Here is a 26,937-nt window from a genome sequence, read left to right as displayed (position 1 = left end):
TATAATAGACTATTAGAACAATAAAATTGCTGTAAAATGATTTTCCATTACGTTTCTGTGATGGATATAAACTACACCAATCTGTAACATAAGTCTATAATGTAAGTTATTCTGTTGCTGCAGTTCAGCCGAAAGCCAGGCAGTGTTGGTTAAAGTAGCCCTGAGTCAGTCACAACCCTGCTGCTGCCCAGCGTGGCCACCACTGGCCATCACACCCACTAGTATTAGGCTGGTAGCTACTAACCATTCCCGTGGCACATGGCAGACACCTGCATTTTCTGGATCACAGTATCATCTTACCCCTTAAGCAATATCGGTAAGAGTTAGGAAATGACTATGCGAATACTGTGTATAACAGTAGAAGATATTAATAGGAAGGCCTAGCAGCTCATCTAGTCCAAAGAATATGTTCTCTGCACTTCATAGTCCAGCTTTTTATGCTCTCTAATTTTAAATGTCCCTACTGAAAACGGCCTAGAGCTTCAATACATCAGCTGTCAGACTGTTCCACAGCCTGCTATGGTACTGCACAACATGTGCAATGCTAAGGGTGACATTGCCATGTGACTTTTCACAGATTTGCATACAAATGTACTTTTCAAAGGTTTAGTGAAGCCACAGGGGAATATATTTATTTATAAATTCCCAGGAATAAGGGTCACAGCAACAATCTAACAATTCATGTTTAATCCATTGCTAGGCTTATTCCAAAAATAGACTGTATAAATTATGCTGTTTGATGCATAACCATTTTTGTGTGAAAGTTTTTACTCAAATAAAAGGAAGTATTTTGTCTCAAAGTAGTTCACAAGCAACAAAAGATAAAATAAGCAAAAAGGCTTATTCACAATGAAATAAGGGTTCTCCTATGCAGGGTAAAACCAAAACAATTTCAGATTCATGCCTTAATGTATGTCAGAAATCTCACAATAAAAGCCTGGTTTTGTGTGTTTGCTCTGTCCTCCCCTGCCAAAAAGCAGATCTCCCATATCATTTGTCTCCTGATTTTGTGCGGGAAAACGTCAAAATAATGAAAGAATGTGTTTTGCCCTCAGTTGTCATGTATTTATTTAAGTGATACACCAGCTATTTTGCATGATAGTAACTAAAACTGCAAACTGTATTTGATACAACTTTTATTTCTTCACCTTCCCTGTTTGTTAGCGGGAAGAGATTTAGTCACAAGAGGGTTTGTTTTCATATAAATCAGTAACCTGAAAGCTAAATTCAGGCAATATATAAGACTGATTCTAGCTGGAGGGTTGATATGAATAGTATTTCATTCTCACTATTACTGACATTTAGAAATCTGTTTTGATATTTGATTATATTACTCAATAATTAATCTAGGATAATTTAGTACATCTTCTCCTACCAATTAACGTTATTTGCTTTTGCTCAACCATTTCTTAACATCATACTTGTAGAAAGGATAGAAATTTGTTTACTATAAAACATACTGCAATGTCTATTATTCAGGGAGGGCCACATTACATGAATGAAATTATGTCACAGTGGGATGAAAGAAGTGATCCTATCTACCTACCTAATCCAGATGTTTAGGACACACCTGACTTCTGTGTGGGTGTGAATGAATGAGCGTGTCTACCTTATAAATACAAAAGCACCAATAAAACAAATAGCGTGCTCCATCAGGACCAAAATACCTGTTACTGTATTGCCAAAGTGCTTTAGCTCAGCTGTGGGAGCCTGGTTCTTCACTACTAGATGGTGTAACTAATCCCAGTGACAATACCAACTGTTCCATGACCATGGAGGTTTGCCAGAATACTTGCATCCATGCAAGAGGCTTGTGCTGGCATGGTTTTGTAGCAAGGCTCAGCCATCTTCACACAGCCCCACCAAGACAAGTCTGTAGCAAGACCTTCATCAGCACCTTTAAACTGTTTATCCGAACCTGGTTTTCTCTGGTTGAAATAAGTAGAGGAGCACTTTTACAAGAGCAGTTCCAGAGGCAGATCAGAGGCGCAGCAGTCAGCAGCTGTGGATGTGCGGGAGATGGTCACTTCTTCAGCCATCTTGGAAGGAGCTGGCAGGGAATGTGTGACTGTTGCCTACGTTTGTGAAAAAAAGGTTTAAAAATTTACTTTATTAAAATGTAATTTATCTCTGTCACTTAAAAGGGGGTAAAACTTGAATGTTAGTCATTTGTGTCTATTTTGGTTTTAATTCCCAGCCTTTGACTGAAGGAGGAATTCAGTTTCACTACAGGGTGAGTTGATACCCTCGTTCTAGCACTATTCTGCTCTTTTGAATAGAGTCTGATAAATGAAGACATTTTGTGCACACATGGTATGCATTTTAAAGAGCTTCACTGCGTTAACAAACTGCCCTGAATATGATGGGCCCCACCAGGAAGCACATAATTTGAGACACATGAGAAGATACAGACCAGAGGAAGTAAAAATGGTCCATTTGGAATGACTGAGTAGTCACCACAGAGCCGCTTTCTATGATGGGCATGAGCCTTCATTTACTTTTAATACAACTGGTTTAAATGTGTTTTCTCAAGTCATTCCCAACCCCTTTTCTATACGTCTTTTCAATAATGTAAAATATCTAGATCCATTGATTTGGGGACTTATCCTCCTTCTTTGTACCCCCAAATTTCCTATTTCAAGACATGTAAGACCACTTTGTATTTTCAATATCTGAAGTAAAAAATGTAGTTGTTTTATAATTTTTGTGCATATTTATTCTGCTATCATTGATTCCCTATACCAATTATGCCACAGAGATTCTTTAATGGTACATACTACAGTGATGCTTTAGTGATGCAGATGACAGCATCCAGCAAACGTGAAACTCTTTCACAATGATTTAAAAAATATCCATCTGTGAGTCCTACTGTGAATGCAAATCTGAGTCAAGAAATAAGGGTCATGGCAGGTGGCAGAAGAAAACCACAAGGCCAGAATTCCTGACAGCCAAGGGGTCCACCCTGTAAACCTACACAGGACTTAATTTTACTATTGTGAAATTAGCGGGATTCTCAGGGTGTTGAGCTTGAACATGTGCATAATCACAGACTTTGTCAGCACAACTACTATTTTATCTTCAAAAGACACATATTTAGGCTGTGGTTACAGTGGTTTAGTCTCTGTATTGTGACTGTCTCTGGTTCCTTCCCCTGCCCCTCCCCCCACCCTTTTTGGGTTTGTTTATGCAGAAGAAAGGGGGAGCTGTGGTGGGAGAGGGATCAGAAGGCTTGTGCAGCCAGGAGAGCACCCCACTGCCACATGACCCACAGCACAACTCTCCTAATCAAGGGAGGAATGGGCTCTCCAGTCTCTTCCTTTGACCTTTTTAAAACTAATATATTGCTTTTACCAACAGCTCTTAATGTATTCATCAATTTCATATATAACATCACTACTTTATATACTATGTATGTACAGATATATGTGTATATATTTGGTCATTGCATTGTTTCCTCTATTATAAAACAGGAATATGCTCATGTACATTCTGCAAAGATTTAAATATTTTAAACATTTTTTGAAAAGGGAAGTTAGTAAATAGTGTCCACAGTACATTTATCATGACATAGAAATTTAGACTTTGGGATAGAAATTTAGACTTTGGGATGGACAACAGCTTTAGAGCTTTAGTTTTTAAGACTTTTTTTTTTTTTTTTTAGAACTACCATGCAGAAGAGTGAGAAAGCACACCGAAAGTTATTATGTAAAAAAAACCAAGCCCTTCCTGCAAAGGTTAAAAACAGGATTGAGCTGCTTATAATGCATCATTTGCTAAGGTAGCTGACAGACATTTATCCCAAGGGTTCATACAAGTCAAAGATAATCTGCAAAGAAATGCATAGCTCCCTCTTAAAAAAAAATCTTTAGAAATTCAGAGGCCCTTCCACCGGCAGGATTTCAAACAGACAGTGAAACAGTAAAATACCAGGAGAGTGAACAGAGCAACAAAAAGGTATCTTTAATCACAGTGTTTAAAACTCAATTTTTTATTTACATTGAAAGAAAAATCAAGGGAGATCTAGTTATCTGAAGGTTCTAAAATTAGGTCTTCTTAAATCAGCATGTACAGATTAATCACATCCAAGAGTTTTAAATGAACCAGCAAAGACCATTATGGGCTGTTAATATTCATTCTCAGTCAGTTTTCAAACATTGGAGAAGTTCCAGAGCACTGAATGAAAGCAAAGGTTGTGCCAATATTGAAAAAAGATATATAGGTATTGTAGTTCCATCAACTTAATATTGATCCCAAGTATACAGCAGAATGACTGACGGGAGATTCTATTAAGAAAGAATTAAAGGATAATTTAAGTAGTGCAAATCAATAGGAATGTATGGAGAAGTATACATATATTCAGGGTAACTCAGTATCCTTTTCTGTGAGAATGCAAGTTTGATAGAAAAATGTAACTGTGTTGTAGAAATGTATTTATACTTCTGTAAAATATCTGATTGCATAAAATTTTCATTGAGAAACCACAATAAAATCTTTTAAAATAAATTATTATCTTAATAGAAAATCATTATGGTACATATTAAATTCAAAAATGGCTGACAGGCTTCAAATGTGGTCATTAAGAGCGTACTGACCTTGACTCCTTGTTGTTTAATTTATTTTGAATAACCTACAAGAAAACAGCAAAATCACTGCTCATAAAATTTTCAGAGAGAGTGAATAGGAAAGTGACAAATAATTAACAGACTGACATGATAGAATAATCTGATAAACTAGTTGCAAAACCAACATAACAGAATACAAGCAAATATCGTTCCAGCACTCCAAACAAAAGCATTATAAAATGGGCCCTCCGCTACAGGTAGGATATGAGGATCCTGTGCTTTAATGCCTTTATCCACTTCTACATCCAAAATGGTCAATGAATTCTGGACATACAAATGAGAATATTGAGTTTGGAAAAGGCAATACCCCACCTCAGTCCTCTATTGCCTCTGACATTAATACAAGTATTTGTGCAGCACTGTACCTAGCAGTGGTATCTATGATTCAAGAAAGGTGAGAGAAAGAAAGAAAAAGAAAGCACTGAAGCAAACTCATCAGTTAATTTGGTTCTAAATAAAAGAAATCAAGGGGTTGCTTGATTTCTAGTTACAAGTATTTGTAGAATTGTTAGAGAACCCTTCAGAAGGATAATAGTGAGCTCTGTAATACAGCAAAAAAAGCTATAGAAAGATTAAAAACTGATAATAAAAGCTAGGCAAATAAATAGGAGAAACAGGGCATATTTTGTTGTTCTGGTATTTTTTTGTATGGCAAATTTGTAGTACTAACATTTGATTTCAGGATGTTTCAGTGATCTAAGTGACACTGAAGAAATAGGGCTCTTTAATGGGTACGTCTTTGGTTGAAGACTTATAATGCCTCCTGAAACCATCCTCTGCCTTCTGTTAGATTACGTGGTGTGACAAAGACTCCAATGTACTTGTTGTCACAGTGATGTGACTGCCCAGCTCCCCGCTTAGTTTAGGGCTGCATTTCTATCTTTATCTGTAGCAGAGTGACTTGACCTTTCAACACCTCTGTTTAGGTGCATTCAGAGACTTCCGTGGATTCAGTGATCATTTTAATTTCATACAGCTCAATTGTCTCTGTTTCTTGGGGTTTTTCTAGAAGCCATAAGTAATTTACTCAGAAAACTATTCAGCAGGTTCTTTGATTTTTTTTTTTTTCTACTTTTTGGGGAGCAAGAACTGATGGATGTCTTTCCTCATTAATTTTTCCTGCATTTACAGAAGCTTTGATATTAAGCTTCTTGCGCTGAACATATGTTATAGTAACAAGAACATTTTAGTGCAAGGGAAAGTAAAAAAACCACTTAAGACACTTTGTTTCCTAAGTCTCCATCCATCCTTTTTATTCATCTAATAATTTTCTGATTAAGAATTCTTAGCCTAAGAATTAATTCTCTGTTTTAAATGGCAAAACCCAGGAGATTCTGATCTTGAGATACTGTATCTTGCTGTAGTTCACCTGTCTCCCTCACCTCAGTGAAACAGCCAGGCCTTATCACCCCAAAACTCTGAAGCAGACACAACTCCTTTATTTCAGTCGAGCAGAAATGATCTAACAGTACAAACTGAAACAATTCCCGAAAGTCAAATTTCTTTCTCAATAAAGCTTCCCAGATAAACTTCCCTGGGTAATGTCCAGGACCTGACCTGAGTATATGAGTGAAAAAGCCATGATTGATAGCTGGAAAAAGTGTCTAGCTGGCACTGACTTCTAAGGAAGTCTGATTTTTCACTAGGACTCATACAGGAACAGAGCTGGGTGCTTGTGGGAATTGCAATGAAGTGGTGGTTCTGTGCTGAGACGCCCAATTAAACTCAGTCTTAAATCCTTCTGAGAGCTTGTTTGTTTGAAGTCTTACTCTAGTAAATCACCCCAATCTGTTAGATTAGGTTGTTGAAACCCAAAACCATAGTGGTGTATTTTCTGCCTGAATATATACCCAAAATGATAGACACGAGCCTGAAAATGCTTGAGTTTAGTTATCTTTGCCAGTTATATTTCAGGTTTTGCATGAGTGTCATAAAAACATTCCCACAAAGTCATTTTTCAGATTCACTAGAAAGAATAATAACCTTCCTTTGCTAGAATTTTAAAAGAACATGCAAAAACTCAGAGCGTTTCAGGTTATTTTTTTCCTTCCAGATACTGAAAAAAAAAAAATCACAAGAGTTGTCTAGCTATAAATATGCCATTGCATAAGCACATTAATATGATACAGTCACAGTATTTTGTTTGCTATTCCCAGGAGGCGAATTACACAAGGACAGGCTTCTAAAACTCTAGCAGACGTAGTTGTGAAGAAGAACAAATGTCAAAACAGAAATAATATACCAGACATAGTTAGATTTTTCAGAGTCAAATTCTACTCATTTGCATTATGAAAATGTGTGAAACCATAAATATCCCCAAATCAACCACGTAACTCCAAATTTATATCACTGTAAATGAAAGCACAACTTGACTTCCGGATATTGTATTTTTTACTGAAGGTAAAAGAATAAGTACTTATTATGAGCTGTCTGCTGCTGTTGTTTATAATAAGGCACAGTTTGTCATTGCTGCAAGATGAAACTACATACTTTTCAAAGCTCAGTTCATGGCTGTGTAGGGGAACAGTGTTTTTTAAACGTTCTTTCTAGATTATGCAAAACTTGAACAATTCTCTCACAACTATCTGCTGGCTCTTCAAGAATAATACCTTGAGGCAGTAAGGAAAACTGAACTTTATTAAAAATTTCATAAAAGAAATGAATGGTAAGCTGGGAGAAAAAAAGAGGGGCTTAAGGCACAATATGGCACTGCACTATACTTCAGACCAACAAAGATACAAACCTGTGTAAGTTTTTGACTTCGTAAGTACCATATAGTTCAATGCAAAGTCAAGTGCTGCTAAATGCCTTTGGAAGCATGATCATATTTTGTTCTTCAAAGAGCATTTTATGAAACTGATCTAAGCTTATACTTTTGTTACTGTATCTTCTTTTTGAAATATGTGAGAAGAGGGAGGCATGGGGGGAGAACAAAAACGCAGCTCAAAATATTGATTACTGAAAGACGTGATATACCTGAATTGAATAGCTGAAAAGAGATTTGAAATGGGGTATATTACCTTTAATGCCTTTGACAACATGGAGCTAATCCTTAGGCAAAGCAGCTGCCATTAATAATGGTTCAGAATAATTCCGTTACTTAATCCCCAACTGTGAAATGAATCGGTATTTCTAGTTGAGTTATTAAGGGGTGTATCTGAACCTCACAAGGAAACTTCCATCCCCAAAAGCATTCTTGTTTGTGTCAAACTAGTCCTTTGCCCAAAGGGCTTTTCCTGATGAACAGAAATTGGCCTACATAGGTGGACAAACTTCAACTGCTGCTTTTGCTATATTCATGGTAGACAAACAGTTCTCTTTCCCCAGAGCTGTTGATTTTGACACAAATATCCTTCATGATTTCATTTAAAAATCCTGTAAGTAAATCTCATTTGATACGTTAGCCTTTCTACTGTAAACAATGTAGAAAACTACTCCTTATGAAAAGCTCTACCCTTTTTTGACAACAGCTTTCCATTCTTCATCAGCATGTAGATTTGACTTAGAAATTGTAATGCTAATTTAGTTCTTCATAATTATGACTATTAAGTTTTAAATAATTCATTCTCCCTCCTCGCTGGATTACATATTTCAAAAACTAAGCTTTGCTAAAATTACATGCTCTTGGATCTGGTAGCTTACAGAACTTGTTCATAATGCATATGAGACTGTGGTCTGCTTTCTTAAGAACCATTTAAAAATATTTCTGTAAAATACACTGCTATGATTCAGACTCTTGAGGGAGCAATAGCCATAATTGGTTCCAGTTTCTGCTTTTCACTTGCATAATTTAACTGACTCCTTTGCCCTTCAAGTAAAATGAAGGTGCTCTTCAAGCTGGACTGGTGTGTAGCTTGGCACTGGATGGAACTACTAGAAAACTAAGGCAGACCTGGGATACGAATGAGAACAATATGAAGGGGCAGTGGAGCACAAAATGAGGATTGTAAGGCAACACATCAGACTGTGATAGACTGTCCTGTGCCATAACACCACTGGACTCAATAACCATCCCTAATCCATCTGTGAAGGATAGGCCCAAGGTTACACTCAGGATCACTCTTGTCTGTCTTTTCTCCAGACATCCCCTAAGTATATTCCTTCAGCAACTACAACAACCTGCTTTCATACAAGATTTTATGTGTCTCAGCATTGTCAGGAATGCCTCATATTAGCAATTCACAGGCTCCTCATGTATTTTGTGAAACCTGTGAAGTGTGAGGACAACAAAGCACTGAGACATGTTAAGTGTTGCGCTCACTGCCAAATCACACTGGTAGCAGAGTACCATGGTCTCTCCTCTCTCGCATCTCAAGTGATGGGCATGACTGGTCAATCTTTCTAGCACAGTTCCCAATGTTTAGCTTCTCATACTCTGGATTAAAAAAAGAGTAAGAGCTAGTCATACTTATGGTTGTTTTGGAGACTACTCTTGCGGAGCCCAGTTCAACACATTGATTCTAGATTTTACAAGCACATGATCATTCCCAATAGGTACTCAGCAGATAAGAGAGAAACATCATACAATTTTGTTCCCTAAAGAATGGAGTCTCAATCCTCATCTTGAGATAAAGCTACAGATCCATTCCTAGATGTCTGCGACATAGATGAGGGGGTCTCCCTTGTTACCTGTATTCCACATTTGATTATTGTTAAACTTACATGGAAGTCACCGCAATGAGAATGCAAAATGTATACATATGGACAGCTAATAGCAATTGCTAATTAGTATTATATATGAGCATTAAATTAACTAGTCATTTGTGATATGTTCTCACAGGCTCACCAGTGCTCAAAATTTGCCTCTCATTTACTATTTCATCCTTGTCTCAGGTCATGATTGTACTGATTATTTTGGGTTACTTCAAGTGCCTTATTCTGGATCTGCAGATCTCACACTCTCACACATCTTCAGTGCAAAGAGGACAGCTTCTGTTTCTGCACACAGCCATTAAATAGGTTGTCATTTGCATCTCTTTTAAAGCCTACTTCCAGTGAAAGTCTGGGAACATTCATTATAAAAATGCAGGCTGCATTTCTCTTAAATCAATTAAAATGGCAAATGTCATTATAGATTTTCTCAAGTAGATAGAATTTACACATCAGCTGGCCTCACAAGAGGCCCTTGATTTTTTTATTACTTTTTTTCAATTAACTCATTGCATGCTCAAAGAATCTATATTTATAGAGAGACCCACTTATCTTCAAACAAACACTTCCCTTTGATCTGAGCTTCTGTCATTCCTACCTTCACGGATAAAAAAGATGATAGATCTTAATATGAAGCTCACAGGAGCTTTAGAAATCTAGTACTTGAAACGAAAAATTCAGAGAAATTGATCAGTAACGTTCACGTGAGTGGAGCAGTGGTGTTTGTAACACAGGTTCATCATTTGCCCAGTGCAGGGAATCCTATTTGAACACCTCTAGAAGTGTCAGCTTCTCTCCAACAAAGCTGTCCCCTGGCCAGCTGGCTGCTGACCTTGTGGAATGTACTAGCTCAGCAGAGCAGGGGCTGATCTGCTCTAATTCCCTCTCTCTGGAGCTTTTCTTTCCCAGCAGAGGGCATATACTGTGAGCACACAACTGCCTTCAGAGGAATTTAAAATATATATTGTGTACCAGATAAATTAACTCACTCAAATGCCAAGATTTTGTACTCATTTCTATTCAAAGGGGCTATTAATTCTTCCTGTTGCTCACTGGGTAAATTATTCCACTTGCTACAAAAGCAGTTGGTTTAGCATACTTTTGTTTGACTTTGTGGAGCGCTGGATGCGCAGCGCTTTTGAATAAGGCCATTCATTTATTTAGCTACTGAGCTAGCTGGTGGTGCTGTGCTGGTATTCACCCTCATCGCCAAATACCATGGAAATAGTTGCTCCCTGGGTTCTAGGCTTTTAAGATTTCATGCCTAAAATGTTAATGTAAATAGAAGTCATTAAAGCTATTACAAAAATATGCAGCTACAGTGGTAATTTAGGTGAATGATGTGGAAGTAGGTGTTGGGTGAGGAGGGGACAAGCAACGCAGACTGCCAAGGTGGTGGTGGATCTCCTGAGGATAACCGAGGTCCGTAAAATGGGAGGAATAAGGCATGTTTTGAAATGTTCATTCTCATGTAATTGTAGCTATGCAAGCAGGGAGAGAAAGGCTAGGAAGACGAAGGAAGCTGAGAAAAAGAAACAAAGGGGAAAAAAATGAAATACACCTCACCTCCCTCCCCCCCCAACCGTTTCCTCAGTCCACACGGCAGTCGCTGCCCGGGATCAGCACTTCAAGGGCTTCTCGGGCCCCAGGACTGAACCCGCCATCACCCGGAGCCGCTCTGGGACAGGCCGGCTCAGGGGCTTCTCCTCGGCCTCAGCCTGGCCGCCGGGGCCAGCCGGCCGCCTCCGCGCAGCCTTCGCCCGGCGCTGCGGGGGGCGGCCGGAGAGGCAGCGGCCTGCGACGGCGGCGGGAGGACGCGACGGCCCTGGGGGAGGACGGGCGGCGGGGGCTCCTGTGCGGGGCCCGGACGTGCCGCGGGGCGCGGCGGGCGGACTACGCTTCCCGGCGTGCCGCGGCGGCCTCGGGGCGGTGCGAGGGGAAGGGAGGGGAGGGCGCGGCTGAGGGAGGCACAACATGGGCGCCTGAAGCCGGGGCGAAGGTAGGCGAGGGCCGCTTGCTGGGCCGGGGGTGTTGCGGGCCGCGCTCGACCTGCGGGGCGCGGCTGCTCCGAGGTGCTGGGTGGGCTGTGCCCAGCCCTGCCGGAGGGGGGGGCCGGGGGATCGGGGCGGGCGCCGGGCCGGGCCGCGCCGGGCACCCCGCCCCACTGCCGCCGGGGGGTGGCCGCCTGTGGCCCGGCGCCGCTCAGCCCCTCTCCCGCGCAGTCGGCTGCAGGAGGCGCGGCGCGTGAGGCTGAGCTGAGCCCGCCCCGTCGGACGCGGCCCGGCGGCCGAGAAGGAGGCGGCGAGGGAACGGGACGGGGACATGGCGGAGACCGGCTCCGTGCACGCCACCAGGTTCGAGGCGGCCGTGAAGGTGATCCAGAGCCTGCCCAAGAATGGTAAGTGCGGCCGGGCGACGGCGGGGGGCCCGGCAGCTCGGGTGGCACCTGCGAGGCGGGCGGGGGGCGGCGAGGCCCCTCTCCACAACGCGGCCGCTTCCTCCGGGGCGAGCGGCCCCTGGGCACGGCACGGCACGGCGGTGCCTCGGGCCGGGGCAGTAGGGCCGCCCCGGGCCGGGCGCCTGTCAGCAGGCGGCGGCTGGAGAACCGCTTGGAAACCTCGGTCTTGACGCTGCCGTCCGCCTCTCCCGGAGAAACGGCGGTTCGGGGCCTTCGGAGCCCACGGCAGAAGTTCCCCTGCCGGGCGCCCGGAGGAGGGGGGCTGCCAGGCCGCCGCGGCGCGGTGCGGGGAGCGCCGGGGAAGGAAGGGCCTCTGTCTCCCCGCAGTCCTGAAGTTGGTTTGATGGCGTCGGAGCTGTTGCCCTGAGTTCCTTCTGCTGAAAGAGTCAGCGGAACGGAAAAAACGAAAAATCAGAATGTGTTGTTTTGATAAGAGTAATAATAATTAAAAAAGTTGGTTATTACATACAGCGTTAATTCTGGTGTAAGTAAAACGGGGTTTGTTAAGGTGCTAACATAAAGGTCACTGTAAACTTCTCCTAATGACTAGAATCGAGCCTCAAAGTATCTGATTTAATGGATTGGTTACGAATCTTCCCCGTCAGCTCTTACAGGTTTGTATTTACGTTTTCTACCTCTACAAAAGTGTGTTCAGCAAAGGAAGGAGATGCAGCGAAACTGTTGTTGAAAGTGCTGTCAAATACCCAAAGTAAACAAAACCACTGCAGAAGGCTGTGTTTTGGGTTTGTTGTGTTTGGTTTTGGTTTGTGGTTTGTTTTTTTTTTTTTTTTCAAAGTTTGGAGTTTTCGATAAGGTACTGTTCTTAATAGTAAAGTGACTTGCAAGATAATTTGTTTACTGAGAGCTAAAACTGTCCCTTTAAACTGAGTGAATGGACACTTGCTTTATGTTACTTATTACTCTTTTTTTAATTCTAATTGTGGAATCTGACCTTAGAAGTAGTAAAGGTTATAGTCCCTTAAACTCAGTCTGAAACTTGCTGTTTGTAAAGTAAACATTGTCAGGGGTGCTGGTTCATGGTAGTTGAAGTGAAAATGTTCTCCGTTGACTTAAGTTGTACTTCAGTGAATCAGGCTGTAACAAACTGCAGGCTATTTTCTCATGGAAATACTAAGCTTGTAAAATACTTGTTAATAATCTTGATTACAATTTAATTGTATTTTAAAATGCTTTCACTAGGTTCATTCCAGCCAACGAATGAAATGATGCTCAAGTTCTATAGTTTTTATAAGCAAGCAACCCAAGGACCCTGTAACATTCCGCGACCTGGATTTTGGGATCCGATTGGTAGATATAAATGGTAACTTTTCATGAATTGTTCTTTTGCTGATTTTTTTTTTTTTTTTTTATGCTTGGAGTGGAGATGTTTAGAAGAGTGCCTCTTGGAGAAAGAGTTTAGTGAGTTTATGTCTTGCTTAAAAAAAGAACATTCACAACCTTTGATGCTTGAATTTGTTTTCTGTCTTTGTGTTTCACCTTTCTAGCTCAGGTAACTCACAACTTTTCAGAGTTGGAGGTGAAAACATTCCCTCGGGTGGTGTAGGTGGGCTGGTTTTTCTTGGGCAAGCACCATTATGGTACCTCCTCAGTGTCTATCCCATGTAGCAGAATGAAATTGTAGGTGCTCTGCAGAATGAGTGATGTGGATAAGTGTCTGGAATTCTTCCTTCTCAAGTTTTCATGTATGATGCGAGCCTGAAGTAAGTGCTCCCTGACAGCCACTGATACAGCTTTAAGATCTTGGGGAGCGGTCTGGTTTATGTGTCTTTCTGGTTTGTCTGCTCAGTGGCAGGGCTTCCCACTGTCTGTGTTCTCCTTGTGCAGGGAAGCCTTCTGATTCAGCCAATTCTGAAGATCTGTTTGAAAAGCCATGTGAATGCTTTGCTTATTATATTTTAGTAATGATTTGTCTTGAAGAACGAGTATTATTGCTGTCTTTACGGTCATGGTGATCTTAGGATCTGTGAAATGATTCCTTTGACTTTTTTTTTTTTTTCTTGTCCTTCCTCCCCAGTCTCCCCAAGTCAGGGTGAAGGGGGTGTCTTTGATTGGAGTTTTCCATCTTGCAGAGTTGGTGAGGGAGAGATTTTATTTTCTGTCTTGTGTATTACTAGCGAAGCTGCTGTGGTAACGAGACGATGGTTAAACTATTTGCCTACTAGACTGATGTGTCTTTCCCCAGTTGCTAAACTCAGAGGACAGATTTTTCTTGTAGCCTGTCTGAACTCTAACAACTGTTTGTAAGTGCTGACTGAAGTGCCTGCTCTTTTTCTGCAGCAGAAGGTCTTAAAAAAATCAACTTAATCAAAAGGGAAATGCGTGTGTCTTGTATCTGGGCTTGTTAACAACTTACCAGGTACAAGATCATAGCTGGTCAGTGAGGAACTCTTCAGTCCCCAGGCTGTTCAGTTTGTTGGTTCTTTGTTGATGTACCACTATGTGATTATCCTAGCAAATAATATATTTGGACTTAAAAAAAAGTTGTGAATTGTTGTTGTATTTTATTAGTATCAGGGAAACTTTGGGCATTACATAACTGACCTACTTAAGGCCAGGCTGAAAAAAATCCAGCAGGCCCTGAACAAACTGAAGATGTACGTGACTTTCTTTCCTAGGGATGCTTGGAGTGCCTTGGGAGACATGTCCAAGGAAGAAGCCATGATAGCCTACGTTGAAGAAATGAAGAAGGTAAGTTTACTAATGAGTGGAAATGATCTTCTAGAATAGGTGTTCCAGAAATAAGTCAGGGAACAGGAGGAGGTTCATGCCGACTACTACTGTCAAAACTCCAAATGAGTTATTCCCTGTGTGAACTGTTACATTTCAGTACTATGCTGTTTGGTCTGCCGGGAGAGGAAAGTTTTGTAGTTCCAAAGCTATAGATTTTGGGTTGTTTTCAGAGAAACATGAGATCTCTAGCTGATATCAAACTTAAATGCCAGAGCTAAAAAGTGTAGAAATCATGGTAAAGGGGGCAGTGGGGAAGACAGTGAAACTTGAAGTACCACAAAAGAAAAGTTGATTTACTTCAGACTGCCTTAGTTCTCAGAGTTGAGAGAGGTTAAGTGATCTTTATCTCAAAAAGGAAAAAACAACCCTCCAGAAGGACTTCAGGAGCAAGAGTCTCACTCATGACTGAAGACATGAGTGTTAATCAAATATGTAAGCTGAATAATCTTTGATTTTTCACAAAGAACTCGGCAACGTGAATTTTCTGTACTTGTCATGAAAATATTCCTTATATAGTTGCAGTCAAACAGTTAGAACTGAGTATTTTGATCTGTCTTTTTTGGAATAGATGTGTAACTTGTAAACAGTCATAGTTACTATATTAAGCAGGAGTTGCAGCATTAACTAAAGTAAACATTCAGAATTAAAGTTTCTTGTCTTTTATTAACTAATCCTTTTCACTGCAGTCTTTTCACTGCAACTCTTCTAGGTGGCCTTTCCAGTTTACTGTCAATCTGGATAAAAGTATAATTGTAATCTATTATTATAATGAGGTTAGCATCAGGGAGAGAAAATATAAGTTCTACTCTGAATACACTTGTTTTTCTCCTAGGTCATTATCTCGACACTGAACTAATAATTGTTTAATGATTGATACGACAAAAACTTTTGCTAGGCAAGGAGCTGGAGTCTGTCTACTGTTCTTTTTCCCGTCTCTAATTTTGGTAATTTAGTTCCTGCTGGTACTACCATAGCTGCTTTGAAATGAAAAATAAACAACTCCAGAAAACACAGAGGACAAATACTATTCATTTGGTCAAAAATCCCGCTAAATTTTAATAATTCCTTTTGAATGCATGCCACAAGATTTAGTGCTTCATTTCAGAATCTTGGATTCAAAATGTGTTAATACTTCAGTACTTTGTTGTTGGTTTTTTTTTTTTTTCCAGTGCAATAATTGGTTTGGTCAGGACACTAAAACTAAGTAAAACTGCAATGTTTGTTCTAAAATAATCCCTAGTAAGCCTCCTGTGAAGTCTGCTTACTTGACCCTAATAGAGCACAAGTATCCCTGCCTCTGTAAAGATTACGTGTAGGGATTGGAGAGCAAATGACTTCTTGCCTTGCTCAGCTTTGAAACTGGGGAATCTGTTTACTCTGCTTTGGTGCTGTTTCAGCTCTCACATTTGAAATACTAGCTTCAGCTTTTCCAACCCAGTTGATTCTACTTGAAATGTCAATGGAAGTGCATTTCAAATGGATCCACTGGGTTGTTCTATCAGCACATACTGCACTAATCCTTGTGGTGTTACTGTGGGCATTCTGCTGTTGCTGCATAGGTATCCATGTCTAAGGGGGGCAAAAACCCACTTCTATACTGATATCACAGGACTGTGTTTGAGGGTGTATAAGATTTCCAGATTTCCCCCTCTGCCCCTGGGACAAGTCCCTAGTGTTTGCATGTTGCATTTGGGCTGTCAGAAGATACTTTTATTATAAAATTGTTCAGTATTTTTTTTCCCTTCATGGAGTAGCCTTGAAAATCACAGCTATTGAAGAATGTGGCCGGGTGAGGTTTTGAGGTGCTGGTGGGAGATGATCAAACATCTCTTAGTCTTAGCTAAGATGAATCTGAGCTCAGGTGCATTTTGTTTAAGGTTCATTTGTCATCCAAGTAGCATTTCTGAAAATTTTTATTACAAAACTGTTTGATTTATTTACACTTCAGAGATATTACTGAGAAGTGAGTGAAATCTTAGCATACAGAAGTATTAACAGTATATGGTATTTCTAATTTAAAACAAGAATCTTCATATATGAGTTGTCTGACATCCAAAGAAAACAGTAATTCAGGATACATATAACCTATTTTGCACTTTCAGATTTTAAGATTGTGTATTATGCCCAGTGGCTATATAAGTAAGCAGTTGATTTTGTTTGTGGAAGTATTGCTCTTTTCTTGCTCATCTAAAAGCTAACAGTTACAAAACTCTAACAGAAACTGTGTGGTAAAATTCTAAGAATTGTTCCAAATTGCAAGAGTATATTGAGGTCTGTTTAGACAAAGAGCAGTTATGTGCAGACATCATAGAAATGCACATATGAACCTGTCTACAGTGCAGACTATAGAAGTAAATACATAGCAAATACAAGTGTTATTCTAGAATAGGTTTCTTGTTTTTCTCAATGCTATTGAAGGTTTTTTTTAAAAAAAATCACAAAACCGCCTTGTCTCTGGTTCGTGTCCAGCTCTGTATCTGAGCACTCAACATTTCTCCCTAACAAATGTGGAATGAATTATATATACTGAATAGAGAAGTGGTACTGAAACTGCAGTTTGATAGGATCATCGTCTCTTGGTGTCCTTGATTGGTTTGCAAGTGTCTTGTTACCTGCTAGCCTGCCTGGAGCTCCTGCTTTGTGAAGTAATGCTGTAGCTTTTGCTTCTACTACTTAGTAATGTGCTTGGTGCTTTTAAGCAGCATGTTTTGTGGCAACTTGCACCTCCATCTATTTGTTTCTTGGTGCTCTACTGGAGGAGGAGGTGAACTGTGGCTGTTAGTTTGTTTCTACTGGAGTCTTCTCCTACAGCTATTTCCTCTTTTAAAAAATAATAAAAAAAGTAGAGGATGGAAGAGGAGCAAAGCTATCAGCATAAAGCTTAGTTGAAAGGACTTAAACTAGAATGGGACAATATCATATGCTTCTAAAATATTCAATTATTGAATCGCTTCTATTTATTTTAAAGATCTTGCATTCCTATCAAAGGTACTGGTTTTGTAATTTAAAATTAAGACATTTTTATCAAAGGAAGAGCTCCAAATGACTTCAAGATCAAATGACTTCAAGAAATGAATTCAAGAATTTGGTTCTAGTTTGCTCTGCTAAGTATGTCTTTGCACTGTCCCAGTTTTGCTGTATTCTGTCCATTTTGTGGTTTGGGTCTAGATGGACCCACTAGGGCACTTTTGCTTCTTACATTCTACTGAAGATGGCAGGGTTTGACAAATATGAAGAATCCTCTAAGGAAAAAAAGTCTTTCAGTTTCATTTTCCCTGTGGGAAGACTTGTCTATAAAATAAACTATGTCACTTAAGAGTAGCGTGTTGAACTTTGAGTTGGTTTGGTTTGAAATTGCTGAAATAATGGATTCCAAGGTCTACTAATACTGTGCTGAGGTGGCCCTTTAGAGGTGTGAAATGCTGAGGTTTCAACCCCAAGCCCCAAATTAAGGTTGCTACATGGGTGATTCCCACAGCCCTTCACCAAGGGGGGGGTGAGTTTGCCTTTAGGCTTCCCTCCAGGGTGGGGCCGGCCTGGCAGGGAGACCCATGGGGTAAATGAGCCCCAGGTGTCCGCATTAAGTAACCAAAGGTCTGGTGTCCCACTTAGGGGTAAAAGCTGGGATCACTTGCAGGAAGGGGCAGTGTCTGTCTGTGAGGTGGATGCACTTTGCAGAGTTCCCTGTTGGGGAAGGTGCTCCCACCTCCCTGGGACTGGGCTCCAGTCAGGTCTGGCTTTTGTAAACGTGGTCTGTGTAGAGATTATGTGGTTTCCTTGGTCTTACGTATTTGCCTTGCTGACTCAGTTGTCTCCCATCCCTTCTATGGGAGACTGCATTTCACCATTTATTCCACCCATTGTTGGTTGTATGGTGTCATTGTTGGGGTCAGTGGGATTGATATTGATTATGTATAAACTGACTGACTTGTTTGTACCCCCAGTACTCACCCATGTACTGACCCTTTTGTATCAAAACCAATTTGGTTATTGTTTCATCTTTATGCTGGCTGTGTCCTTTATGCTAGGCTTAATAATTGGCAAAACAAGGTGACAAATGCATTAGCTCTCCCATCTTCTCTTCAACTAAAAATTTAATACAGCTAGTTAAGATTCTTGTTTGGTAAATTAGGTTTATGTTGTTTTTGTTTAATGAAAAAAAACCTAAATGTCAGAATAATGTGCTAAATGACTTAATGAAATGTTACTCAGTTTTACAATGACCAGCAGTTTTTGAAATCAGTTGAACGAATCATTGAAATGTTGTTTCTTAAGATGCTTCATATTTTGGACTTGTGCAGATTCTTGAGACTATGCCAGTGACGGACAAAGTTGAAGAATTACTACAAGTAATAGGCCCATTCTATGAAATAGTAGAAGATAAAAAGAACAGAGGATCTGACCTAACCTCAGGTTCGGACAAATAACTTCCTTTGTACTACTAATAATCACAACTCCAGATTTTTTTGGGCTTGTTTTCTGTAAATGATTTTAAAGCTAAACACTGCATCTTTCTGTTCATTCTCTTTACCATATGGCAGTTCGAATGGAGAAAGTCTCTAAGTATTTGGAAGGTAGGAATAATAAATTATGTGTAAATCCATCTTTTCCATTGTTTTGGTGCTGTAGTAACTTCCTGCTAACACTTGTGACTTCTGGGCTTGCCACCTTATTAGGCTGGATTTTATTTTATTTTGCTTTTGAGTTACAAAACACAGTTAGACCCAGGAAGCTGCATTTTTAGTTCTTGTCTACAGGCTGTTTGAGCTGCTGAAGGAAACCTCTTCCTGAAAAAAGGAGAGTATTTAACACAAACAACTCCCCCAACCAAATCTAGTTTCTACCTTTCCGTTAATAAAGGTAACAACTATTTGAAATGTGTACTGCTACATCCTGATGTAGCTGTGGATTGTCAGACTGCATGCAGAACTGGTAATCCAGCTCTGTTACCTGATCTAAAAAAAATCCACAATCAAAATCCATGCTTTTAAAGTCATTGTTTCCCTAATACATACAGAATCTAAGATGGGTTTGTGAAACTTTCAAGTTAAGTTTTCTGAAGCTCAAGTTTGTGAAAGAAATAGATATCTATTTAAACATTTTAAATCTCTGACAAGTGGCAAACCTAGTGCTGTCATAGCTGCATGAAAATCAGTGTGGTGATTTTTATTTAGCAATACCATTGTGAGAATGTCTTGATAATAACAGTTCTTATGTTACAGGTAATGTTTTCATAAGGTTGTAATATAAGGCTTACAGTTGTTTAAATCTGGCATAATGTTACAGTTAAGTTTTGCTTTGTTGCATTTCGATTTTTGAAACGGTTTTTAAAAAAGAAACTATTGCACAAATGGATTGGTTTAATGTGTTTAAGAAGTAGGAGTCAGCTGGTTAAATTGCCATTTGTGTGTGGCTCCCCCCTACCCCCCACTAAAGGGACGTAGTTTTGGTTTTGTTATCAAGTCTCAGAGAAACAGAAACAGTTTTTCATTACTTTTGAGGAAAGGTAATGGTATAAGTTTTTAAATGGCCATTTTGAAAGCTGTGTGACTTTTTTTCTCAACTAAAATTGTGTTTGCTTCATGTCTGGGATTTAATGAGCTTGCCTGACAGCTGGATTGACAGGTGAGATTATAAGAGTATCAGTAGATTCAGGTCAGTGATCTGTGTAATAAGGATTTAGTTGGACTTCGTGTCTATGGAACAGTGCCAAAAGCCACTTCTTGAAAAAGTTATTTAGCTAGGCAAACAGAGAATCTTGGAAGTTAAACGATACCTGTTTCACTAACAAATTTTGCATGCTTGTCTTTTAAAGAGGCATCTTAAACATAAGGCAGTGTAGGTAAAACAGAACAGCAGATTTCAGCTTTATCTTGTTCTATTAGTGTTGCAATTAATCTGGTGATATGTCATCATTCATATGGTTTAAAGATGCAACATCTTATTGTGCCACCATGAATTAAGACAGAATTTTCACAAAGTCCATTGTACATTATAATTTTATCATTGCATTTAAGATTTTGAAACCCTTTCTTGAGCTCTCTTACCACTTTATCGATTAAAAATTAAGGTGGTAATAATTATTATTCTTTACAGTGCAGATTTAAAAATATTTCACAGAAGTATGTACCTTCAGTCTTCCAGACACACACTAAAGAATAGAATCAATCTGCCCAAGTCTGTGTTTGAAATGGTGTAGACATTGGTGACAATACTGTTAATGTATTGATTTTGTTAGTTCCTCTAGTCCCGTTTCTTCCCTTGCCCCCAAACGCCTACTCTCTGTAGCTTCTGTTGTGGAAGGTGGTTTTTTCATGGATAGGAAATTCCTGTGTTCTGGAAACTGGGACACTTCCCTTGAGTCTCTTCATACTGTAACACCCCCCCCACTCCCCATCTTATGTCCCATTCTGCTTTGAGTTTGCCTTCCATTCTTCTTTCATTAGATTTTAATCTGTATGAAGATCATTATCTAATTGTTTAAGAATTGCATGCCACTTCCTCAAAATCAACAGTATTCTTGAATTAATGGAAGAGATTGTCTGGAAGTTTAGTGTACATCAGCTATGGCTGTACATCTAGCAGATTGGCCTCAACAGACAAGTGTATCATTTAAAATTGAATGTCTACTCCTTGTGGTTTCATTGAAAATACTGAATACAAACCATTGAAATACTGTCTTCCTGAATCAATAGAGCTTGTGGCTCTCCTTGATAAAGAACACCAAAGCCTCACATGCAAGCATTAAAATGACTTGTAACATCTACTAGAAAACTAGGACATACATGACAGATCTGTGGGTTACAAATATCCAGACTTGGGTATGTTGGTAAAGAAAGGAGAATAGCGAATTCCCTCTAATGTGCTGAGCAAATCTGTGGGGTATTTCAAAAGCATATAACCTGGGTTGTGTTTTGAAACCTCATCCTGTAGCTGTGTGAGAAGTTCAGGTTCTCTGAGAAGTTGTCAGTAGTCTCTGACAGGTATGAAGCACTTCTTTACAGAGAAAATTACTGACAGATTATTTTCAGGTACATAAAATAGTAGACATCAAAGAAAGTGGGCTCTTACCTGTCATAGTGCTGCAGAAGAGAATAGGTAACTTGCAGTATTACAGAAGGACCCTTTTGTTTGTGACAGCTGAAGAGCAGAGGGAGGACTCTCTGGTAAGGTGGAGAGTAAAGGGACAACCTTGTAACTCTTTTGTACTTGCTAATAAATGCACAAGAAATCTGATGTCAAAGCCAACGCTAAAAAGACAAAAAAGCTTCAAAATGCCATTGCTCAGTGAATTTGAAATTTTCAGGATGGGTATTCAAGCTTTCTTCTTATGGTTAAACCTGAAGAAGTCAAAGGTGGGCTAGAATTGGCACTCTACTGATCTGATGCTGGATGAAAAATACCAAGAGTTTCAGAGCCAACTCATCCTTCTGAATGTTTCCTTGAGAATGTTTGTGGATGTTTTTTCTGAATGTGAGTAAGTCCAAAGGGAGACAAGAAAATTCTTACCTGACAGGCCTGCACTAAGTTATCTCAACAACTAAGCAAAGTATCTGGAGATTGTTCACAAGTTCTTCAGCAGAATTTTCTGGTGTACTCTTTCTGCTTTGTGACAAGACATTTAATCTGTTTTAAAATCCTACTAAATAAAGATGACCCTTTGCCTTTATGCTGAGTAATAGTACTCTTTGTAAGCCTTTGTGAAGACTAAATGTTGCCTCCAGTAATGACAAGTTATACACTGCAGAGGCTGTGAAAAGTTTCAGCATTACAATACTCCTGAACTTTGTCATCTTAATGAGTGTTTCTCTCTGGAAAACTTTACTCCCAGCTGTGTTGCAGTTGCACCAGATGAAGCCCTGTTGAAGCAACGTGATTCATACTGCTGCATGCACTGGCTTTGGGCAGTGCTGGTTGCACTGTAGCATGTTTGTGCCAGGAGCCTGCACTGGGCACTACTTCAGTAGGAGTTTGTGTGAATGGCAGAAGTACCTGCCTGTTAGTCAGACCAACAACTGTTTTTAACACTTTGCAGGTGTCTTCCTGCATTGGATATGGGAACTAGGTTTAAAAGATGATACTCACTGAGCTCTGTGTGCTTTTAGAACAAGCAAATACATGTAAACACTTCTACTTCAAAGGCAGTAGTTAGTACAGGACATATATAAGCTTGGGAGGATTGCACTTGAAAAAAGTGAGTCTGGTCTTAATTATCACTTTCCAGGTAGAAACACTTCTTCTTGCTCTTAAAATGCAATATATTTTCCAGCTGTGCTTTTGTAGATCGCATATGATTATTTTCTATTTCCAAACATTTTTTTCTTCTCAAATGGTTTCTCATGTTATTTTCAACATCTTTGCTTTATAGTGGAGCATTTGGTGGCATGCTCTTCCTGCTTGTGTGTGGGCCTCTTTTGTGAAACACCCTCTGTTTGCTTCAGAAGCTCACTTTTTTCATTTTTGTTTGACTTCAAATATACTTGCTAAACTGATTTCCTTCCTTCTTTCCCTCACTAGGATTTTTAAGGAACTCAGTGACTTCTCAGTGCTTTGTAAGAAGGCACAAAAGAGCTGGAATCCTTGGTACTCTGAAATTGCTGTGCTTTAGTAGGCTGTGTTGAATGGGTGGCAGCACCACAGCTAGGAGGTGCATTAAGTCAGGGCAAGCATGGGGCAGGAGGAGCTGATGGGTGGGTAGGAGAGGTTTTTAAAACTCCATCCTTTAAACTTCTTCTAGTTTACAATGATAAGCTAACAGTTGTAATCAAGGTTACAGATTATATTCAAGGAGGCTAGTGTGAAATTTACTATACAAATGTTTTTGTTAATATCTCAGTAGTTTAATAGCTTACCTCCAGAAGCATCCAGAACATCCTCTGCAGTGTTTGCTGCAGGGTAGGACTATTATAGTATTAAGGGCTGGGCCAGCAACTGCCAAAGTCAGTGGAGAGTCTCAATGAGATGTGGATCAGTGTCTCAACAAGCTGTGGCTTGCCCTGTTCTAATATATACCTGCTTCAGGTATACCAGTTCAAATCTGAGCCTACTTTGTGATTTGACTTCAGACTGATGGTTTTATGCTAGTGCTGTGTAACAATGTTGGAAATTAGAGCAGAGCATCAGTATAGCTCAAGCCTGAGGATATGGACAGCTCCTCTCTCATACAAAGTAGTAAAGAATGTAACACCATGGGGTGAATAAGAGTATCCAAATGTGAAAATGCAAGAATAAAAATTTTCTTCCAATTTTATTGAAAAAGTGGAGGGAGGAAAGAGAAGCCTTTTTCCATTGAAAAAAACCCATCTGTCTGTATTCTGGTTTGTGCTGGATTGAGTCAACAGTAACAGTTTTTGTGCATAATTGGTCATTGGACCAGGATTTTTTTCTTCCAGCCAGACAATGCTTCTCTACAAAACAGAAAATAAGTTGTCTTAAGCTCCTCAGGTTTTGAGAATCCAGCTGTACCCACTTGCTATAAAATGTTGGTGTCTTGCATTTTAGAGATCTCACTTGTAGTTAAAATCTTGTGATGAGAGAACTGAAACCCAGGTTTCTCTCAGCTCTCTTCTACAAAGACAAGCTACAGAGAAGTAGTAGTGAACAGAGGTATGGGAGGCTGGGGAAGAATAGATGTAGGTAGTCGTGTCTTGATTGCGCTCAGAAGAGTGCCCAGTGGGCATGGGCTGCTGTTTCATACATAATGTTGTTATAGCAAAAATAATTACTTCAATCATAGCCTCTAAGATACTTGGAAAAGCCATCTGTGTTATCTGTGAGGCTGTGTTTAATATGGGCATTGTAGAAAGCTGTTCAACTGGTAGGCTTGGAGTAGGTGACAGGAGAATATAATTTTAATTTTTTAATCGTTTGGTGTTTTTTTTTCATGTACAGGGCAAAACAATTTTTGATTCAGACCAGAGTTTCTGGACTACAGGTGACTCAGCAATATGGCTTTCTGTTGCTTTCAAGCATAATTGTTTTCTTTATGGGGTTCTGAGTTCGCTATGTTCATGTTTTCTATTTTCTGGGACAAAACTCAAGAGTGTAATGCTCCTCCCTACTTGCTACACAAAGTAAAAGTTCCAGTTATGAACTATCTCTTCCACACAGAAGAGAGCTTAGCAAGTCTTGCTCATTCTCCAGAGGGAAGTAGTACCAGACATGGGGACACCCTTGATCCTGGAATCATCTTACTTTTCTTGCAGGTTACTGTATAATATCTAAGAAGCAGCTATTCTTCATATTCATTCTCACACGTGACTGTTGGCTAAGGTGTTGACAGTAGGTTGGCAAGCTGGCTCCACTGGTCCTGCTGCACATGCACCATGTAACTGAGCTGCATGTGCTTGGTGGCTCTGTACTCTGAATGTCGCGTGGCCTGCTGGGAATGTCTGTGGGGCATCTGCTGTACTCTCTGGGCTGCACTCTCAGGAAATCCCAGGCAGGTTGTCTCTACTGGCAGAAGGCTGGGAATGACGGGGAGGAGGGAAATGTATTTAAGTCGACCCAAAACCTTGTTTATTTGGAAAGTATGCTGAAAATTCAAGGGGACTGCTACTGATGGTATGGATGGAGGTGAGAAACTGTAGATACTGAGAAGTGTAAAGGTCCAGGATGACTAGTCAGTAGTCTTGAATACCATACTTGCAAGTTAATATAAATGTCTAAGAAGCTGCTATTGTCTGTGTTCATTCTTATCCACAGACTATTGTTTTGATGTTTATAAATGGTAAAGACATGGATATTGTTGATTAAATTGGGTTTTGAAATGTGGTGACATCTCTTTGAGTGTAACAGCTTGAAAAGTGCATGAGCAGAGAGGAGTGCTGAGAAAACAAGACTGTAGTCTTCTGGAGTATATTAAAATAAAAAAAAGAAGAGGCTTCTTTTTCTCTGTTTAGGAAGACTAAACAATAAGACAATGAAAAAAGGAAAACTGTAGAGGAAGACCTGGCTGCCACTCTCTGTGTGCTTAGGGAATACATTTTTTCAGAGAACTTACGCTTAATGCGCTTAAAATTAAAAGTGATAAACCAGTAGTAAAGTAAGGAATTTTATATTATTCTGTTTCTATTTTTGACAGACTTTTCTAAAATATCTTTTTATTTGTAATGGCAGCTCATTTGAGTACTGTAGAACAGATGTTACAGAGCAGGCTGGGCCCCTGGAAGTTTTCTTTGTAGTGTACTATATTAAAAAGAATGGAAGGAAATGAGGGTATAGAAATGGTTGTTCTAGCTGAAGAGCTTATTGATACCAGATGCTTGCGTGTACCCCTCCTTTCTCACTGCAATCACTCCTTGCAATGAACTCCTTGGGATACATCGGTTTCAAAAAGGAGGTGGAGATTTGTGCAACTAGGTGTATTGGAAATAGCAGAACATGGTTGCGTAAACTTGGAATTGAAGCAGGGAGCCTACTTGGATTGGTAACAAGCATGAAACCAGGCTGTGATGGCAAGAAAAGATTTCTAGTTACCTGATTATCAAAACAATTTTGTACAGCATATAGGTCTCAGACTTAAAAAATTTGACAGAGCTTGAGTCTACTTAAATGTAGGAGTGCAAAGAGATCCCTATATAAGATGATACAATCTTTTGGTGGCTAAGATTTTGCTGCTATTGAGCAGATAGTAAAGTTATGGTAGGTACTTTACAAAAGCACATAATCTTTATTAAATGTTGAGGGCATACACAGCTAGTGAAATGTTTCATGATGTGTTTCACCTGCTGTTGCAGACTGTTTACTGATTGCTGGTATTTGCAAAGAATGAGAGGCTGTAGGACTTGTGCTGAGCCAACCATCAGTACAGCTCCAGCAGTGCATGTTAATTTTGTATAAGAATTATGTGCCTGTTCAGGAAATCAAAAATACGAGGCATTTGAGAAAAACCTGCTAGGTGAGGTTTTCTTTGTAAAATGACCCTTGAGCTGGGGCAGGTCCACAGAGGCATGTAAGCTTCTAACTCCCATCTGGGTAACAAAACTGCCTTGAAATATGTGCAGAGTTAGAAATTGGATACATATTTTTGAGAAACTTGGCTCTGTTACATAGGTCATTGAGAAGAACTGCAGTGCTGCTTAAAAAAAATATATTTAGAATTGCTCTTAGGAAATGTCTTAATAGAGCTGGCACAAGAAACTAAACATCTACTGAAAGCTTGTAGAGGGGCTTTGTGTCTGTTTCCATCCTTTTCATCTTGCTATTGTCTTATGTTAAATCCTTCTTCCTTATGTTTGCATGTTTTACTGTTACACAGTTCTTACTATATAGCATTAAAAAAAACCCCGATCCAGGCTTTTACAGTAGAATATAACTCCTTGTACAGCTACAGAGCAGTACAGCTTTGATTTAGAAAGCTCTGTCACAAATCTCACAGTTTGGTGTTGTAGGCAGTGAGATGAAAATAATAAACCAAGAGGGGTTCTCTAGTGTCTAAATGAGGAAAACAGAGAA

The 26,937-nt window shown here is 39.8% G+C and overlaps 1 protein-coding gene across 4 annotated transcripts in view; it reads left to right on the top strand.

Moving 5' to 3' along the window:
* Positions 1-11,163: 11,163 nt before the first annotated feature.
* Positions 11,164-26,937, top strand: part of ACBD5 (acyl-CoA binding domain containing 5) — a 31,870-nt gene continuing 16,096 nt past the window's right edge. For 2 of the 4 annotated variants that reach the window (XM_074900078.1, XM_074900080.1), the window contains exons 1-7: positions 11,164-11,271; positions 11,495-11,670; positions 12,931-13,051; positions 14,367-14,439; positions 18,783-18,894; positions 19,023-19,055; positions 20,083-20,106. In XM_074900078.1, coding sequence (XP_074756179.1) covers positions 11,595-11,670; positions 12,931-13,051; positions 14,367-14,439; positions 18,783-18,894; positions 19,023-19,055; positions 20,083-20,106 — 439 coding nt within the window. In that variant the 5' untranslated portion in view covers positions 11,164-11,271; positions 11,495-11,594. The remainder of the gene's footprint in view (positions 11,272-11,494; positions 11,671-12,930; positions 13,052-14,366; positions 14,440-18,782; positions 18,895-19,022; positions 19,056-20,082; positions 20,107-26,937) is intronic. The other 2 variants (XM_074900081.1, XM_074900082.1) reach the window with 2 other exon arrangements.

Source organism: Athene noctua, chromosome 2, assembly GCF_965140245.1.
Source record: "Athene noctua chromosome 2, bAthNoc1.hap1.1, whole genome shotgun sequence".
Classification (NCBI taxonomy): Eukaryota; Metazoa; Chordata; class Aves; order Strigiformes; family Strigidae; genus Athene; species Athene noctua.
The sequence above is the reverse complement of the archived record's forward strand: the minus strand, read 5'-3'. Positions and strand labels throughout refer to the sequence as shown.